This window comes from Fistularia commersonii, chromosome 26 (assembly GCF_037954325.1).
Source record: "Fistularia commersonii isolate RoL2024-O1a breed Wild chromosome 26, RoL_Fcom_v1.0, whole genome shotgun sequence".
Lineage (NCBI taxonomy): Eukaryota > Metazoa > Chordata > Actinopteri > Syngnathiformes > Fistulariidae > Fistularia > Fistularia commersonii.
Genome location: NC_141309.1, coordinates 7,526,126 through 7,545,769, shown reverse-complemented (window position 1 = coordinate 7,545,769; position 19,644 = coordinate 7,526,126). Strand labels below are relative to the sequence as shown.

At 47.4% G+C, this 19,644-nt stretch overlaps 1 protein-coding gene across 2 annotated transcripts in view; it reads left to right on the top strand.

Moving 5' to 3' along the window:
* The window catches only part of setbp1 (SET binding protein 1), a 32,567-nt gene extending 18,089 nt beyond the window's left edge, over window positions 1-14,478 (top strand). For both annotated transcript variants that reach the window (XM_086174286.1, XM_086174287.1), the window contains exons 3-7: window positions 4,352-4,773; window positions 5,521-7,461; window positions 7,551-7,758; window positions 7,870-8,929; window positions 13,309-14,478. In XM_086174286.1, the coding sequence (XP_086030412.1) occupies window positions 4,352-4,773; window positions 5,521-7,461; window positions 7,551-7,758; window positions 7,870-8,929; window positions 13,309-13,814 (4,137 nt within the window). In that variant the 3' untranslated portion in view covers window positions 13,815-14,478. The remainder of the gene's footprint in view (window positions 1-4,351; window positions 4,774-5,520; window positions 7,462-7,550; window positions 7,759-7,869; window positions 8,930-13,308) is intronic.
* The last annotated feature ends 5,166 nt before the right edge of the window (window positions 14,479-19,644 follow it).

Below are 19,644 nucleotides of genomic sequence, written 5' to 3'. Positions count from 1 at the left end.
GTGTAGCATGTAAATGTGTCTGTCATTATTGAGCGCGAGAAAACCTCCAATTGGGCCTTAATAACAGGCTTCAGTTCAGCCAATCACAGGCTTTTGTTCAGATTGAGTCATCTACGTGTGAGAGTGTGACAAGGAGACTCTTAGGTGCTTTGTTTCTATCTTTAGGCGCACTCCAATCTGTAGTATCACCGCTATAGACACAGGGAAGAGGGCAGTTTCCTGCAGACCTACTGCTGTGCATTAAATCCGGCCTACCGCTTGACGGTTTGCTGAATAACCAAACTACTTGCTAGATGACACAACCCCCAAGGAAAACATAATTTGTTTTTTGTCGTTTTTTTTCATTTGATGCAAAAGACACCGCTCTGGCACTGTATCCCCAGCCTGAGAGTGATCGATTTTGAATTTCCTAAACTTTCCCATTCAGCTTTTCCCATAAGTTTTTTTTTTTTTTTTTTCCTGGCTGACATACACGCCACCAGAAGTGAAACACTGGCTGAGTGCGGCGCACGCCGGGAGAGAACAGACACACACACACACATGTTAAGGCGACTGGCCCGATTCCAGTGATCCACAAACTGTCCCACCTTGACAGCCCCTCCTCTTTTCCTCCTGCTTCTCCTCCTTTTTTTCTCTCCCCCGCTGTGGGTCTCCTCAGGCACATGAATGGAAGTCTTTATTCCCGGGAGAACTGGTGGGAAGAACGAGGGACCGGGAAACATGGATGGGGGTCTGGCGTTGGGTCGGGGAAGGGGGGGAGGAGGAGGAGGAGGGGGGTCTGTGAGAGCGGCCACAAGATCAACACAGTGCTACAGCTTGTCTTTTTTTTTTCTATCACTTTTCCCTCCTTTTCATTGCAAATACACTATCCTCCCTCCCCCTTTCACTCTTCTTCTACCCATTCTTAAGTGCTGTGGACACAAAGCTGTTAGTATTCATGGTGTTTGTTTGCAGAGGATCCGTTTGTATATATGTGTGTGTGTGTGTTTGTGTGTGTGTGTGTGTGTGTGCGTGCGCGCGTGCACGTCGAGCTGTCAGAAACGAGGATCACAGAGGAGCAGCGCTCTGAATGGAGCTGGAGAGAGGCAGGCATTTGGGGAAGAGGAGGTGGTAGCAGTTCCCACAGGGGGAGAATGGTCAGCTCCGGAAAAAAAAAAAAAAAAAAAAAAAAAAAAGAAAAGGAGGGATGAGCGGGAGGGAGGAGGGGAGGGAAGGGGGGGGGGACAGCACTCAAGGCCACAGGGGCAGTGGGAGACAGCATTATGTCAAAGCCAAGGAGACTGTGCGAACGACAAGAAGAGATAGACAGAGAAGGAGAGAGAAAGAGAGCGAAAGAGAGGATCAGACCAATGATAAGGTATCAGGGGGAACTGGCTGCGAACGGTTTTAGGCACCTCATGGCTTGTTTTTCTGCTGGTCCGCTTCCTCCCTCCCTTTTTGCAGCTCTCATTCTTTCAGTAACCCCCCCCCCATCTCTCTCTCTCTCTCTCCCTCTCTCTCTCTTTGTGTGTCTGTCTGGACAGCTGCCCAGTTCCATATACAGGGAAAAATGAAACACTCTAACCACCGGGCATGCAGCCAAATAAAGGGCTGCGAAAAAAAAACTATTTGACTATTTGAGCGCGTTGTGTGTGAACGTGTGAGTATGTGCGTGAAGTTTGTGTATATTATTGCTGGTGCGTATGTCGTTCCGAGTTGTGAGATTTGGGTGTGCCTCGGCACGGCGTTCTTTCCCAGCGCACTGGCATGGCCAGAGTGCTGTGTGTGTGTGTGTGTGTGTGTGTGTGTGTGTGTGCGGGAAAGGCTCCACTCGAAGTTTCGGTTTATTCAAGAGTGGAAAACAAGAGTCTGCAGGAGAGCGAAGGATGGGAGGGGCTGTCGCATACCTTTCTCGATATCAAAATGGATGTCCAGATCTTTGTTTACTACGTAAACGTGACGTCCTGATGTTAAAAAACATAGTTGTAACATCGCTTCCTGGTTGGGCAATTGCAGCGCTACTTAACCTTTTACCCGTGACCTCTTCCTGTGACCTTATCAGATGGTTACATCACCAGCGAAAAGGAATGTCGCTAAACTCCGTATCTGCTCGCGTATGAGTGCAAGGGTGTGTATTTGTGTGATCCATAACTGAATATGTTAGTATGTATGAGTATCCGAGTATGACCCTAAACCCAAGAACGCGTCCCTTATCATCCCTTCAGGTTCCCATCCGGCTAAACATGCCGCGGCTATTTGTCGGGCTAGTCGTCAATTCGGCTGCGGCCGGCTTGGAAAAGCAAAGGGAAATCGTGGAAAAGTTTGAATTTCCTTGTGGTCTTGGTCAGGGTCACAGTCCACGTAGGCCGGCTGATATTTTCACTGCTGCCCCCTGCTGCAGGTCGAGAGTACAGCGCTTGTGAAATAAAAGGCAAAAGCATTTGTGGACGTTGTCACCCGTGACTTCGGAGTCTACAAACGCGCTAGGTTACACCGCTAAATGACGTTCCCCCACACGACAACGAACAACAGCCAGGATTCTGGCGCAGTAATAAAATCGCGCATGCCTTATTGTAAAAATCGCAGTGTTACAGCATCTCAATCCATACGTAGTGGTGCATTTTGTTTACGCGAAAATCAGACTGTAGCAGCGTTTTCCCAGTGCCTCTCTGGTTTGTTTGAGGCATAGAAGTGGAGGAGGAGGAGGAGGAGGAGGCGGAGGAGAGTGTGGCAGAGGGGAGGAAGCTAAGAACAAAAAGCTGAACTAGTGCCAATAACTCAACCTCAACTGGAAGGGTGGGGGGCGAGCTTCCTTTTTTTTCCTCTCCCTCTCTCCCGCTCGCTTTCTCACACCAGTACGAAACAGGTCCATGCCCCCTGTCTTTATTATCAGTCTGTGGTGGCTTTGTGGTTAGTGGGAAAAGCACATTTATATATGTATTTTTGTGTGTTTAAGTGTGTGTGTGTGTGTCGGTCTTACTGTAGCCCACTTTCTTTAACCTGCACAGCAGTAATTTGACGACCGGTTAAATGAGAAAGCATGTGTATATCAAGTGTCTGTCATCTAATCTCTCTTTGGACTCCCCTTTGACAGTAACACACACACACACACACAATCATACATACAAACAAATACACACATGCTTTCATCTTACCAGTAAACAGCTTTTATACCTGTACGGAAGGACATGCAAGCGTCAATGCACAGCTATGGGTGGGAGGCAGAAAAGGGGAGGGCGAAGGTAATGAATGATATAGAAAGGTAGAAGTGGGTGCTGGCATTCTAAAACATTAAGTGAAAGGCATCGTGTTCACCTACATGCCTAGCTGAATGAATGCGTTCTATAGAATGAGTCGGGGGATATGTGTGTTCTGTGAATCTGCAAAAAGCTAAGGCAAATGATCCAGAACGTTAGTAGCCGCTGAATCTTTTCAATAATGCTTCGGAAAATGAAAGAGATTGCACGCGGATTTCGTTTTGCGTATTTAGTGTTAGCTTGTGTGTACATGCTGCGTACAGGCTGGCCTGTGGTTAGGTTACATCTTCCTGCAGTGGTGCAGAACACATATTGAGACTTTTAATAACAGGCTAAGCCACAAAGGCCATCCGCTGCTCTATTTCTCATCCTCAGGCAGACACGGGTTACGCAGTGGCGACACAATAGGCAGGAAACCCCCGGATGATACTGCATATCAAGCCTTTGCATTTTTTTTTTTTTTTTTTTTTTTTTAGCATTAAGTGCATGCTGCCTTTCAGCTAAAAAAAAAAAAACATGTGCAATTTGCACCTCAATGTCAGACACCCAGCGACGACGTTCTGGAGCTGAACGCACGACAGAACAGGTAAAAGCGGCAAACAAATAAAAGATGGCAAATGATTGCAAATCTCGCTATGCATCACGCCGGTGACAAGACGGTCGGTGACACAGTTGAGCTAGACTACTGTGTTAAATACAGCGTGCAGTCAGACACCCCCACCTGCTTTCCTCCAGTTCTCACAGCATGCAACATCCTTGCCACAGGAATTTAATTGCTCTGTAAACAAGCCCTTTGTTTTGTTGCACCGTTTGCTCATGCACACCAGCTTTGGGGCCTTGCCATGAAAGAAGAATGATAGAAAGATATCATATCGGGGCTCCGCAAATCACCAATTCGATACGTGCCGGCAAAAAGCGACGGGCTCGCTGCTGAGCCGCATGCTAATGCTACAGTTGCGTTGTCTTACCATGTAGGCTGATGTTATGAAGGGAGGAAAAATAGTAGATATGGTTTTATGATCGCTTAATCGTGTAAATGTTACCATTTTCCCTCTCGCCTATAGAGAGCTCATAGACTCACTGAAGTAACCAATCTTTGTTTCTTTGATTACCAGACATACGAGCGCCAGTTCAGAATGCCTGAGCAGAGAGAAGGAGGCCAGCTGCAACTACCGGGAGATCACACTCCACCAAAACACCAGCTTCGCAGCGCTCTCCTTCCCGCAGCTGCGCTCTCTCATGCACAGCCAACGCAGCATGCCCTCACACAGCAATTCCATCAAATTCACACTCACCAACACCAAATCGCTCCGGACTGGATCCCTTTCAGAGCGCCCTCCGCGTCTCCCGCCAATCCCGCCGATTCCGATCCGACCAGAGAACTGACAGGGGCGGGTAGCGGCTCCTTGCTCGATCAAGCCCAACCTTTCTCACGAACTGTGGCGCAAAGCCCTTCACCTCAAAGATCCCTTACGCCGGACCTGCAGTTGCCAGTCGTTACCGACGCCAGTATTCTCAACCTGACCTCCCTAAGCAGGTATGACTCGTGGCCATTGGTCTTTTTTAAGATCCATGTTGTGTCTTATTTGCTACTGTGTGTATGAGTGTTGAGGCTAGAGGGAGTGGAGATCAAGAAGTTGGAGGATTTCAGGTACTTGGGGTCAAAAGTCCAGAGCAACAGAGTGTGCAAAAGAGGTAAAGAAAGAGCTTTAAGCAGGTTTGAATGGGCGGAGAAAAGTGTCAGGGGTACTACGTGATAGAAAACTATCAGCGAAAATGAAAGGTGTACAAGACAGTGGTTGGTCCGGCAATGCTGTATGGCCTAGAAACAGTGATATTGACAAAAAGACAGGAGGCAGAGCTGAAGGTTGCAGAGATGAAGATGTAGAGGTTCTCTTTGGGAGAGACAAGCATGGACAGGATCAGGAATGAGTCTATCAGAGGAACAGGACATGTTAGATGTTTTGGAGAGAAGGTCAGAGAAGCCGGACTGAGATGGTTGGGTCATGCACAGAGGAGGGATACAGACGGATGGAAGACCAAAGAGAAGATTTATGGACGTAGTGAGAGAGGATATGAAGGTAGTCGGTGTGAGAGAGGAGGATACAGAGAATAGGGTTAGACGGAGAACGATGATTGGCTGTGACGACCCCTGAAGGTAAAAGACAAAGGGAAAATAAGAACTACTCTGTTGAAAAGGTGTGCGTTTACCAGATGACATTCTTGAAATATAAATCGCCTATTCCCTTCACGTGCGTTTTGTTCTTTGTTTACATCTCTCAAGGGGGAGGGGCTTGCAAGAGGTAAGCGAGCAGCTCTTCGGGAACATCAAGAGGAAGTACGGCAGGAAGGATTCCCAGAGGATGCTCTGCAATCCTCACGGCACCGATGCTCTGTGGGGACGACAGCCGGAGAAAGCGTCGGAAAGCCCGAGCAATTCGGAAGACAGGCAGAAATACAGGCAGGAGGAGACAGCCGAGCCGTTCCATGAAGAAAAAGAGGATCGGAGGAAGGAGGAACGGGAGCGAGGGATTCCTGTGAGGATAGGAGATGAAGAGGACAGAGGGATGCCCATGCTGACAGAGGAAGGGAAAGGAAGAAAGAGGAGGAGGAGGCACTCTTTTGATGGTTCTTTTTCAGTAGAGGAGCAATCACTACAACAACAGGACTCTGACACTACAGAGAATCCCCAACCTAAGCTTCCAGAACCCAAAGTAGCACAAAAAATGGAGACTCAGAAAAACGATTCCCAAATCACTAACCACATGGATGTCGGCGGTGAAAGGACGGAGAAAACGGAGAGAACGGATAAAGTCGACAAAAGAGAAAAGGCCGAGAGGGCGGAAAGAGAGGAGGTGGTTAAGTGCGGGTCTGATCTGGAGTCGGCGTTGAGTGTCACCAGAGTGAAAAAGAACTCGGCCGGTCATCCGAAAATGGGCTCGGATACCCTAAAACACAGGGAGCCCGCTCACGCCCACATCCACAAAGCTAATTTTACAGTACATCCGAGGCTTGCGATGCCAAACCCTTGCCCCAGTAGTATCAGTCCTAGTCCCAGCCCTAAAACCAGATCTAATATCAGCCCCAGTCCCAGCCCCAGTCCCAGACCCAGGATGAACCTCAGCCCCAGTCCGAGCCAGATCGCTAGCTCCACGGCCAGCTCCGCAGCCAGCTCAAGGTCAACCAAGGCCAAGGACAGATGGTCGTACCTTAAAGCAAAAACTCACGCCAGCATCACGACCCCGCAAAGGGACAGCCGCGGCAGCCCGCCGACGTTACCCGATCCGCCCTCGGCCTTCCCGATCACCCCCTCGAGCCCACTCTACACCAACACCGACAGCCTCACTGTCCACACACCCGTCAAGAGGAAACGAGGACGCCCTAAAAAACAGCCCCTTCTCACGGTGGAGACCATCCACGAGGGCACGTCGACCTCACCCCCGAGCCCACTTTCACAGGAAGCCTCCGGAGAGTTCGGCCGAAGGAAGAAGACGTACCCTATGAACACGTTAGTTCAGCTGGCCTCCACCACCACCAATGCCAACTATAACAGTTTGAAACTGAAGCGTGGCAGGAGTCACTCGAGAACGGGTAGTAAACTGAAGCTGGGGAAAATGCAGAGCATCTTGAACGAGATCCTTTCAGGTTCCGGTCAGAACAGCTCCCTAAAGTCATCCTCCGCCCCCGTCAACTCCGCCATGAGCGCCGTGGCATCCACCATCGAGGCTCGGCTCGGGAAACAGATAAACGTCAGCAAGAGAGGAACCATCTACATCGGCAAGAAGAGGGGGCGGAAACCCCGAGCGGAAACCCAAGGTCCCGCTGTTCCGAAAACCACCAGGGACAAACACCTCCTGTCCATTTCCTCGTCCGGTCTGTATGAGAGCCCCGTAGTGCCTTCCATCACCTCGTCCCCAAATTCCAGCGCTCCTTCCATGAGAGCCAGTCATTCCGACGCCACTATGCCGAGCCTGCAGCCCATCTCGGCCTTGCCCTCCAAACCACTGGGCAGGGGCTTCCTCTCCGGGGGATGGAAACTGTCCCCTCCCCGACTTCTCGCGAATTCGCCCTCCCACCTGTCCGAGGGGGCGTCGGTGAAAGAGGCGACTCTGTCCCCCATCAGCGAGTCCCACAGCGAGGAGACCATTCCCAGCGACAGCGGCATCGGGACGGATAACAACAGCACCTCTGATCAAACCGAGAAGGGCCCTGCCTCCCGGCGAAGGTGCGGAACTCTCAACTTTATCCCTGCTTTGTGTGTCAGCAGGTGCGAATTCTCACCCGTGGGTTTTATGATACTCTGCTTTCATACAGGTACTCCTTTGACCTGTGCGGGTTCGAGGCGGCAGAGGCAGCCGCTCTGGAAGCGTCCGGAAGGGGCGGCAGAGCTCGGTGTGAGCGGCAAGTCGCTGCCGTGGACAGCTTCCTGTCGCAACAGGAGAAGAAGCAAAAACATCATCGGAGGAAGAGAAAGTGCATACAGAGCCGGGATCATCTTCACTTTCTCTCTGAACTCGAGGAGGTTAAAGATAATATTTAATGACTAGGAAAACATTATGCTAAAAATCATGCGTGTTTGAGTGCCTAGACGTTGACACTTTCCTAACGGTATCCTTTTTTTTGAACCTTCCAGGTCGTGTTAAAGCTCCAGCAACTTCGAGTGTCTCACAGAAGATTCACCTGTTACCCGCAGCATCCATATCCCTCCATTTTCCGCCTCAACTTCCATCATTACTATCCCGTGACCTACGAACCCTTTTCCTGCGACTCCAGCCCGTACATCCGCAGGAGTGCTGATCTGAAGGCGAAGAGGAGACGCGGTCGTCCAGCCAAAGCCAGCGAGCCAATCACATCTAAGCTGCCTTTTGTTCAAGGATATGGTTATCCCCTGGCAGGGGGGAATTACTATGCAGCACCATATGCCATGCCTTACACACCCCATCTGAGTTTGGGCTACTTTCCCCCCGCGCCGCCATTCTACCTGCCCCACCATGCACTCGGACCCACACCCCCTTCTCCCTTCATGAGGCCTGCTGTCCCTCCTCCCAAGGCTTTCCACCCCACTGGACACTCGAAGCTCCAGCCGGGGGTCAAGCTTCGCAACAGCAGCGGTCCCCTTCAGGGGTCCTCTGTAAGAGCGGAGGGCATGGGATCTCTGAATGGCGGCGGTGCAGGTGGCCTGGGAGGGGTTCGCCTCCACAAGAGAAAGCACAAGCACAAACATAAGCACAAAGACGAACCTCTCCTTTCTCCGCGTGACAGGCAGGAGTTGGGCGGGCTCTTCAGCGGAGCGAAGACCAGTGCACATCTCGGCATGCTGAATGACCGGAGGGACTTGTCCAATCAGGGCTCTTCAAAGCATCAGGAGAAGCAGAGAGGAAGAGGCTCAAGCCTCGGATCCAGTTTAGGGATGTTTGAGTCGGATCAGATGTCCATGCACTCCCTCTCTGACCGCCAGTTTCACTCGCGTCCAGCTGGCCATTCAGTCAACAGCTTCATGAGCAGCTACAGTAGCCAATCGCAGCATTCTGAATCTGCGTCTACCCTCTTCATGGGGTCACAGGAGGACGACTTGGGCGGAACAAACAGAAAGATGAGACCCGCTGTGTTTGGAGATCAGGGCTTAATGTCATTCCAAACCTCCAGGCAAGAACCAGGACAAATGAACAAGTGCTCCAGTCCCTCCCTCCCTGGTAAGAACCATTAGGATTACCTATTCGTTGCACAGTAATAAAGGAGAGCAACCACACTTTGGAAACTGCAAAAATAAAAAAAACACCTGTTGCTCACTTGTTTTAAATCACATACATTGAAGGACGCCTATGTCGAGCTGTTGTGTGGCTGCCGCTTTCACACAAGTATTTCTTATATCGCGTTTTAGCACTAGCAGGAGTCTACCCCGTAATGGATATTTCCAAATTCAAATGAAAAATCGAACGGGAGTGCGGCTCCAACAACAGCCAGAACTCGGTGTGTTAAATGCAAGCAGTTGCAAGCCATTGGTTTTTACTGCAACTGTTTCGAGGCTACAAAAACAAAGAACTCTCAGTTTGAAAAATAGGTATGTCAATAAATGGCATCTTTTTCTAATTTTTTTTACGCCACATTTTCAGGAGTTGGTAAAGATGTGACGCTGCTGATCCTTCTTGGTTTGGTTCTTTCAAACGATGCCACAAGCAACCCCTGTCTTCATATATTTGTGATTTTTGTGCAAGATTGACCGACAAAAACATTACATTGCATTGCCTGTGGAGGCTCTTAGTCATCCAGGTCATGGCGAATTTATGTTGAAGTTTTCTTGTGGCGATTGAACTTGAGTTTCTTTATTTGAAGACGTTTTATCCCTCATCCGAGAGTCTTCTTCGGTTCTGAACTTCAGTTCTTTCATTCCTCATCCTCTCGGAAAAGGGGTGAAACGTTTTCACGTAAAGAAATGCAATTCAAGTATTACATTGCATTGATATGTGAATTGTCTGGAGCAGCTTTTTTTTTGGTTGGTTAGTTTACTTTTCAAAACTGCGAATGCAAAGGACTTTGGACACAAACTGTCATATTTGACGCTTTCGTTTCATTTGAGCAAAGACAGACGTGACCACGTGCACGCCTTCTCGGATCGCGGCGTACGCTCGGACGAGGATTCCCATCTCCACTGTGAGTTCCCTCACGGTGGAGGCATTGCCTGACGTTGAGCTAATGCATCGTAAACCAATCGCAAAACACGGTTCAAATGTTTTATATTAGTATTTGTTATTCAAACCTCCCTAATGTTCCATGTATATGATATCACATTATCAGTGTCAGATGTATCCTTCTCTTCCCCACCGCAGCTCAAACTCGATTCGATGGCGCGCTCTTCAAGATTTATAAACGTAGCATGAGCAGCGTTTTCACGACTTCGAGCAAACAAAGAAACCAAGGCTAAAATTCTCGCCGCCGAACTAATGGTATTTTTTCGTACATTCTCTATTCAGCTGTCTTTGAGCACATCTGGCAAGGGATAGAGTGAACGTAATGCATGGATGGAGACGACCATAATTCACCAATCTCTCCATCCTCCCCTCTCTGCCTCCCTTCCTCCTCTCCTGCCAATGCCTTTGCCAGAGATATATTATTCACACAGTGTGATTTATTTTCTACAGACACGCCGTAAAAGGCCTTGCCTGTGTTAAAAGAGCTGGCTGGCAGCCAGGGGTTTAATGACTGGGGCCTAGTCCAGCGGCAGGGAGGAGAAGCCAGGGGCTCGGTTAGAATACACCCACAGCCCCGGGGGATTCAGGACAGATGACTCATATACATCTACCCCCACTCCCCCCCCCAACACTAGAACCCCCCCCGCCGCCACCACCACCATCAGAATTATCATTCAAGTCCCGTCGTGCGTCGTCTACCTTCCACGTCCTTACCTTTTACCCTTGCACTTATTTTTTTTAATGCTTCTTACCCTTATTGTCCTCTTTTGGCTCGCTCTCAAGTCCTCACATCCACACGTGTGATTCCCCTTGTTCCACTGTTCTCACCTCTGCACCACTATATCTCTCCTTTTTTTTTTCCATTTCTCCACCCCCCCCCCCAGTCATCTACCCCCCTCCTCCATTCCCCCATTACCCTCTCTTTTCCCTATTCCCTCTGCCCCTCCTCTAGCATGACTTACTGCTTCACTTCACAGCTTTAGCCCAATTAAAATATGGGCGCATGTGCATATATATGCGTCCGTTGCAGACCTGCTCTGACACACTCATGCATACATATGTATCTTAGTTACTGAGCGTGCACTTACTAGGGCCGTGCTTTAATAGTTTTTATTTTCTTTGCACATTTGCGTGCGTTTGAGTACGCGTTTCATCGCTAATCAGCAGATCTCTCGCGCGCAAATTTGCATAAAAGGGGGTTATCTTCCGGCTGAATTAATGAGAATCATTTCCTTCCAGTCGCCAGACATGTTCAGAAGCATTAATTTGGCTTTCATGTGGCGAAACACTCGCAAAATATCACGCATCAAAAGGTCACTCTATCTCATCTGAGAGGCGAGAGCCCGCAGGGCCTGCGAATGCACGCGCACGTGCCTCCCGGGGCCGTGGCGTCTTCCATGGAGAAAACAGGTCCTCAGTGCAATACAGACCCTCACACTGTTGAAGGTCACCAGTTTTATGTTCCGTGTATGCAGCTCATAAATTTCTGCTACTTTGTAGTGAGCGTGTATGTGTGTGTGTGTGTGTGTGCGTGCGTGTGTGCAAACGCTTGTGTGGTTAGTTCGGCTTAGAATGTACACACTTCTACGCAGCTCATAAACTACTGATACTCAGTGCCTTCCGCATTAGAATAATTTCACTGTCTGCCCTAAATTCCAGGCAAACAATTGAGTGTTGTTACATTTTTTAAATGGAGGACGGCCGGGTTACTACTAAACCCTCACGCCGCTGCTCCAAACAACTCATTGGCGCTGCACATCTTCCACGTGCAATTCAACAGACTTGAATGTGGAATAGTGCATAGTGAAAGGGAGTCATAATGACCCGACGGATACGATCGGCACGCCGATATTCAAATAACCCACAGCTACGGAGCATGAACTCGAGTTATCTCTCTCCAGAGATCCTCGTATGGGGATAGTAAGTCCATTTACGCAGGCCGTACAAGTCGGGAATATCGTGTGACTGCAACAGCGTGTTCTTGTTGGTGGTTTTCATTGGCTTTATTTGGCTTCTGTGTCAAAAAAAAAAACAATCAAAATGATGACAATTTAAAGTGACACCTTTTTGTTATGCAGCTTTTTTTTCCCACCGGGAAGTCAATGCGACGCATTCCGACTGCCTTGCGATGTTTTTGTGAAAAATAACTAACAACATGGTGGCTTCAATGTGCATGTTTGAAATTCTTGATTCAAAATATTAACCAGTTTGGACTGTGCTGCGCAAAAATACGAATATTTTTTACACGTTTAACCGCAATCCAGCCCCGCCATATGTTGCGAGTTATACTCCAAATTGTTTTGCTGTCACTGTGTGTTAGATCCCCATTGAAATACACTACACTGTATCAGCAAGGTCTGGGATTAAAACACATAAAAAAAAATTAAAAGAAATGTGAAGGATCGAGAAATACCAGTAGAATTCTAAGAAATTCAACAAGCATGTTGCATGCATTCTGGTTTGGGACTGATGGCTGATTTTGCTTTTCCTCCATTTTGGCTGCGGCTGAGTCGAAAAACCCTGGGAACAGTGCCCAGACTGAGAGGAAGGGAGTGGGGAGCGAGGGGGTGGGGAGGGAGGGGTGAAGAAATGAAACTGAAATGGGAAACAAAAAGAGTGACAGACACGGAGCAAACTCGGAAAGCCATTTCTGAAATAGAGGGGGAACGGCGCAACAGGGAAATGGCTCGGCATTACCTCTTTTAATTGAAAACCGGAGAGAAGCATACCGCCGCACATGAATGGATAAGTGGAAGGGAGTAGTGGGTAAGGGAGGGAGGAGACATGATATAACGGTTTAAAAGACAAACAATATGGCTTCAGTTCCTTCTGCTCGGCCCTTCTGAGTCGTTGAATTCACTAGTTGCGTGTGTCGTGCACGGGACTTCGTGAAATGTTTGCGTCGTTTTCGCGTGCCTGACGCGCCATGTACCAAATCGGTAACTATTTTTGCATTCGTACGTGTTTGTTTGTGCGGCTTTTTCTTGGCAGGCTGCGCTCCAGATGCTGCGTCCGTATTGTGTAGCGACACATTTGATAGCTGAAGTAGACTATTTCAGCGAGGTTTCCTGCGAGCAGAATAGGATCTCCTCCTCTCCTCTCCCCTTTTCTTTCTGCTCCCACCCCAGACAATTACAAGATAGGATCTGCTCTCTTGGCTCAGCTGGGCTTTGAAAGGCTCACATGAATATGTCAAAATTAGGAGGAAGCTCTTGAAGTAAAAAGAAATTCTCTCCGTGAGCTAAATTGGCACTATGTCTTTCCTTTCCACTCCAGGGCTGTTCATTTGAAGTGACACCCCAGCACAAGAACTCGTACCTCTTTACCAATCTTGTTCTGTCATGACGTCTCACCTGACGCGTCTCTGCTCTCCCTCCACCCAGGTGTTCCCGGTAAGCGGAGGTACAAGCGCCGCGAGGTGGAGCAGATCCAGAAGGATGTGAGACGGATGCATTCTCTGAACTTTGAGCACGTGCAGAAGATCCTCCGTGCAAAGCGTCTGCAGCGGCAAGCCAAAACAGGAAACAACGTCATCAAAAGACGGCCCGGGCGGCCGCGGAAACAACCTCAAGGCGTATCGGAGATGACCAATAGGAGGGACGATGGCGGTGCCGACGACGGGGCTTTTGATATGTTGGTCGGTCGGAAAGCTGATGGGAGGACTCTGGTGATGCCCATTCTGGAGAGGTGCGATGACATGCCGGGCAGACAAAGCATCAGGCCAAGTCTGACCCCGCAGCCTCCGGAGTTCTCCAATCACGACTCCATCACGGCGACGATTGAGACCGTCGTCCATCAGGCGCGCTCCGTGCCGTCGTCGGCCAAAGGTGGCAAACGCAGAGGCAGGGGCCACAGCAGGGATGAGTTATGGGCCCCTTCTGGTCAATAGACTCGCCGGATTGACGAAACAATGTAAATGAATCGAGAGCATTTTAAGGAGCCGGAGCTGCTTCGAGCGTATCAGATGCAGTGCCCTTAATTCTGAGACTCCTTGGTGCACTTTGACTCGTTCCTCCTGTCCGACTTGTTTTAAGGAATAGAGTGGGTCTGCGGAGGACGAGGAGGACTAGGCTGTGGAGGGAACACTTGTCGTGCCACCACTTCCGGTTGCTTGACCCAATGAGACATGAGCCTTCCAAGGACATGTCGGACCTTCGTTCAATACGGCACTATATGATCCTATCTGATGTATCTGATACAGTGATGTATACGGTACTTAATGATACTGTATCTGAATGTGGCTTTAGCCATGTATTTACCAGCAAGGGAATGGGGGGAATGGTTTATATAAAACTGTGCAGCTCTGCTATTTTTTTGCCTTTCTAAGAAAGCTTGTCAAAGATGTGGGACAATACAGCAGTGATCGAGCCCCTTTTCTAAACTCTAAGCCCCTGTTTTATCCCCGCAGCCCCGCATACCCTTCTTGTTCGCTTGTTTTCCATCGGGGGAAAAAGTGCTCCTCTCTCGTGCTCGCCAACCCCCGGACCCTCCGTAATTTGCCCTTCCATACTCCCCCGGTCTCGGTATGCTTGTACTCCCGCCCACCCAATCCCTCTTCCATCTACATGTATCTCCCTTCCTGCTTACATCTGTCCTGGGCAGTGATATAAAGGCAATACGGTGGATGAAACTGTCCCAGACTGTACATAGTAACTAAGTCCACTGTTGCCTACCTTGTACAAAGGGAAACCAGCTCATAGACTCGTACTGGCTACAGTATATCAAATAGAATTGTTGTACCATAAAAAAAGGAAGTTGTTTTTTTTTTTTCCTTTCTTTTTGTTTAATAACCAAAAACAGACATGGGTGCGACTCAAGACAAGTTTGTTTTCAGACAGAAAGAACCACATATATTCATTCATGCGTTCATATGTGTATATCCAGGGGGCATTGCATACAGTGAGAATAGATGGTGTGTGTTTTGGTAAACCTTAAAATTGGTTTAAATGCACTATGGAAAACCATATACTTGCATCAATCAAATGCAGCACTTACATTCTTGTTCCAGCCTTACATTTTTCGGCCTTTGAACACGTGAACATCCATGCCGGAGAGCATGCATTGTTTTTTTTAATCAATTTGTATATGCAGGCTGCGCAGCCAAAAGCGTCGAACCCAAGCCTGAGTCTGGAACGATCGGACGGTTCAGCAGAAGAGGGCTACCCGTCAGTGTTTCTAAGAGCCAATCCCAGTCTGTAAAACTTTCCTTTCTGATCCTTGGTGATGCACTGGGGAGAAAGAAACTCAAAAAAAAATCAGTATTTAGAAACCAAAGTCTTAGTATTCATCATGAGTAAGTATTATCCAGAAGACTCTAGTTAAAAAAATCTCCACCGCGCGTACACTGAAAGCATTTCTACCAGCATTCTAGAATGTAGTTATCCTGGATTTTTTCGTTCTTTTTAGGCTTGATGTGTCAGACGCATGTCAAACTAAGTCATCTATGGTGTTATCCAACCAAGTATTGCAAAATATGAGCACGGATCAAGTGTTTCTTTGGCAAACTGTGTTAAAATTACGTTTCAGCAAACAGTGTTGGGAGGGGATTAGTCGTTACAGCAGTTCGACTTGTGCCTTATGTTTATTTGTTTCTCTTTCCTTAATCAACTACAATTGACCCGAGAAATATCGTCAAGTGACGAATGTCCCGTTAACTGGCCCTAAATGTTACTTATCACGCGGATGAAGCGTTTGTTCTCGCCTAGTCTAGGAAACCATGAAATGCGAGTATCTTTTCACCGCTTCGGCAGCCGCCGTCACTGCCACACAAAATTTCATCCTCTGTTATTTTCTGACTCCGTGACAGATATTGCTGGGTTGATGAAGGGCCGCGACTTAACGGCCTCACATACTCATTGTTTACTGTCCAACACACTGTATTGTTTTGCTTTTTGGTTAGCGGGGGTGGGGATAGGATATGATCTGGCCAGTAAAAAAAAAGATCCCATTATTTTTATCTGCTCACATATTTTACAAAGTTTCATATTCATATGTTCTTGTTAGCTATGCATCAGGAGTTTCTGGGTCCACCCTTAGACAAAGAGAAATAAGTGGTCTTATTTACTGAATACAATTATGTCATGCTACAAAAATAGTGAATAATACCAATAATAATTTGTAATAAGTTGTGCAGAAAGTGACTATCATTTCCTGAGAACTATAGTTACTGCAGCTCTATGCAGTACGGCCTTAACCATATGTAAAACTACAATATTGAAGTGTTTGTAAATAGTGTTAGTACGTCCATCTTCCTTGGATACCTGTTGGGCTCAGCTATGCTGGGAGAATCTCCTTAAACCACCTTGTTGCTGTATCAGGACTGCGCTAAACTCGACGCACCGTCGAGGCAACGACCACGCTTTAGGCGAACGGATTTGCCCATTCGATCAATTTTGCTTTTTGGCAACGGACGACGTTTCGGTCCGCAAAAAACCATTGCCTTATCATAACGTGGAAGAAAACGGAGGACACAAGCCCCGCCGTGGTGTACTTAACCAGAAAAAAAAAAAAAAAAAATGGGATCCCTTTCCGACTAGCAGCTATTTTGCCTTGCACCGATCGAGGCGGTGGAAAAGCGTCTAGGATAAGCGACAAGTGTTTTTGCGTCAGGCGCAGCTCCCTGAAAAAAAGAGCCAAAAACACACATGTTCAAGCCTTAGCGTGCTTATCCTTGCAATGCTTGATGACATACGCAGGTCTGAAGTCTGTTGTTTGCAAAGATTAGGTCTAGATATGTGGTCAGTGTAGTGTTGAAAGTACATCCTCTCCGCAGCTCACGCCTCCACACTGTGGTCAGCCAGTGGTTTCTGATGTTGGAGTTTAGGACCCCAGCTGTTGTTTGTCCTGTCTGTCTCTCCTACCAGCCAATGCTCCGGTGCCTTCTAACACTGACAAGTATTGTCCTAATCCAGAGCTTTCACTATCCGCAGAGACTGCCGATGGGGATGTGGTTGCGAATCGGGTTTGGGGTCGACTGTCGCCGTGTTGTATTTGGCGGTCGATCCGGACCGGTGGCTACGAGATGCCGCGAAGCGATGATGTAAGGATCTTTTTAACCGCGTCTTCGGCCGTGTCAGTGTTTGACCTCAGAGCGGTGGCGGCGGTTGCGCGGGCAAAAAGTGCACGCGTGCCGGTCGACTACAGCCACCAGGATGAAATCTAACCCAATCCCACCCCTGCCCCCCCCCCCCCGTCCTCCCCCCAATAGCCCTACACATGTGAGGGGTCACGAAAGACAGAGAGCCTCGTCAATGTACATGTAGTCATCCTCACAACATACGTTATAGTTCTAAACTATTCTTCTTCAAAGCTGAAAGTGCAGATCAAGCATCGAGAAAACCAATAAATGTACTTCTTTAGAGCACAAAGTGAGCTCTTCTAACAGTGTGGGCATATTTTAGTTTGTATACATAGTGTATTTGAACCTTTTTCTAGAGTGGGTTTCCTTTATTTGCATGCTCAACTTGATTGTATGCATAAATATTTTAGACAAGGTGAAAGTTGAATTTCAATTGAATTTGGAACAACACTTGTACATTGTTTGATATTTCTTTTTGTAATGGATTTTTTAATTCATGAAGCATTTTGTACATTGTATGAATATTAAAAACTGCAAATATTTGGCATATAGAGTAAATACTAGATGCACATGCATATGCATATATCCTTCACCGTATATATGTGTAAATGTGCACATATATTTTGTATTTGCATTGGCTGGCATACAGATATATGTCTTAAGCACATATATACATGCAATATATATGTATATCCATGTCTGCTGGCATGCTTTTGGTCATGTTTATCTTTCATGATCTTGTAGGTATCTTTTTTTTTAACTTCTCTTTCCTCCGAAAGAAAAGCTCATTCTTTTGCTATCCTTCTGTTGGCTGGCAGCATTGAGCACTTATTCAGAAGAACTACAGTTGAAGTTGTTCATGTTATCCATTGTGTGAAATAATAAATGACTTTATTGACAGCTAACGGTGGTACTGTACGTACTTTTTTTTGGGGGGGGGGGGGGCGATCGCCCTAAGCGCTTTCGGTCACTAAAAGTAGTCGAATGTGACGTGGGATGAACAGTGTGTGTCTGTGTATGCATGAGAGATGCATTTTTTTATGCCAAATGTCACTCAGCATGAGAATCACCCTGCAACGTAATCGCTCGCTGTGATTCAAACATAGGGAACCCTCTGATCAGATTATGCTACAGCCTCCTCAGTCACACACACACACACACATACCTACTCTCCTACTTGCTCAGCAGCCGAGCCTGCACACTAAATTTTCACTGCACGAGCCCATCAGTGTTAGTTCTTGGTGGGCTGGGCTGCAGGGAGCTCCGCTATTGGACAGGGCTGAGTGGGAAGTTCAGCTCTATTGGTCGCTGCCAACTAGTAAAATTCTTCTGTTACCATGGTTGCAGGGTGAGCTGCCCAAATGAGTCCCAGTATCTGTGGTGCTGATGGAGCCATTTGCACCCCTAGTATTCTGAAAAAAGAAAAAAAAAAACAACACTCCCTTCTGATGGCACTCGGGGACCCGAATCATTCTCGACCGATGCCTGTGAATGAGTGCCCCTCTCTGCCTCCTGCGCAGGAGACAATGAACCGGATCACCAGGACTGGGATCATGATAAAAAATTTAAAAAAAAACACTCCCTGCATCAAGGGCGTGCTGGTTTTAGGGCGAGAAAAACGGACTTGATGCGCAGAGACAGGGGGGATAACGTCACCGGTGTCAACCACCACTGAGCCGCAGAAACATACGCAGCATTTCGACTCCGGAGACAAAAAAGGTTTGTAGTAGAGGCTTCACCATGGAACCCCCCTCCCCTGTGGCGAATCAAAGAGAGCAAATGTTGTACCCTGTCGCTGCATTGCTGCAAACAATTATTCGGCATGATTGTCAATAAATCAAAAAATATAGGATTAAAGCTGAGTATAAAAGATAATCATGGAGAAAATTAGGGCCAAGTGGGCCTGGTAAAAGAATAATAAATATTTGGAGTACTTGATCAGTGATCCCGCTGCTTGAACTTCCTGTGCTAAGCAGTACAAGTATAAGCACGCTGCAACAGAAGTACATACTTTGGAAATGTTGGAGGCTATCTGTCTGTCTGGAGATCTTCGATCAATGGTGGAGGCTTTTTTCGCCTGTTTTAAAAAATCCCGCTTTTCGATTGGCATCTGTCGTAGCGGGGATGATGTTGATGGCAAGGTTCAAACCGGCATCAAAATAATAATCTTTTTTTCCACAGCAGCAAATCAATCTCCTCCATCTAACCCTATTCTCTATATCCTCTTCTCGCACACCAACTTGCTTCGTGTCCTCTTTCACTACATCCATAAATCTCCTCTTTGGTCAAAAAATAATAACAGCAATAGTAGAATAAATACACTACAGCAACATTTGCTTCAAATCAAGAGGGGTCCTTTTTTCTGCGTCATTAAACTCCGCTGTCAACAACGTGGGTGGGATTGAGAGCAACAGGTCAAGTATGGGTGGTTGATTCATGCATTTCTTTTAAATAATGAATACATACATCTATATATATATATCAGGTTCATATCTCTAGTCACATTCTCTACTTTTCACTCTCATCTATACAATAATATTATGATATTTCTACCTATTCTCCAGGACAACATATTCATTTCATTTTTACCACTAACATCTCCTACTGTACACATGTTCTTTTTATAACCGTTCCCATATCT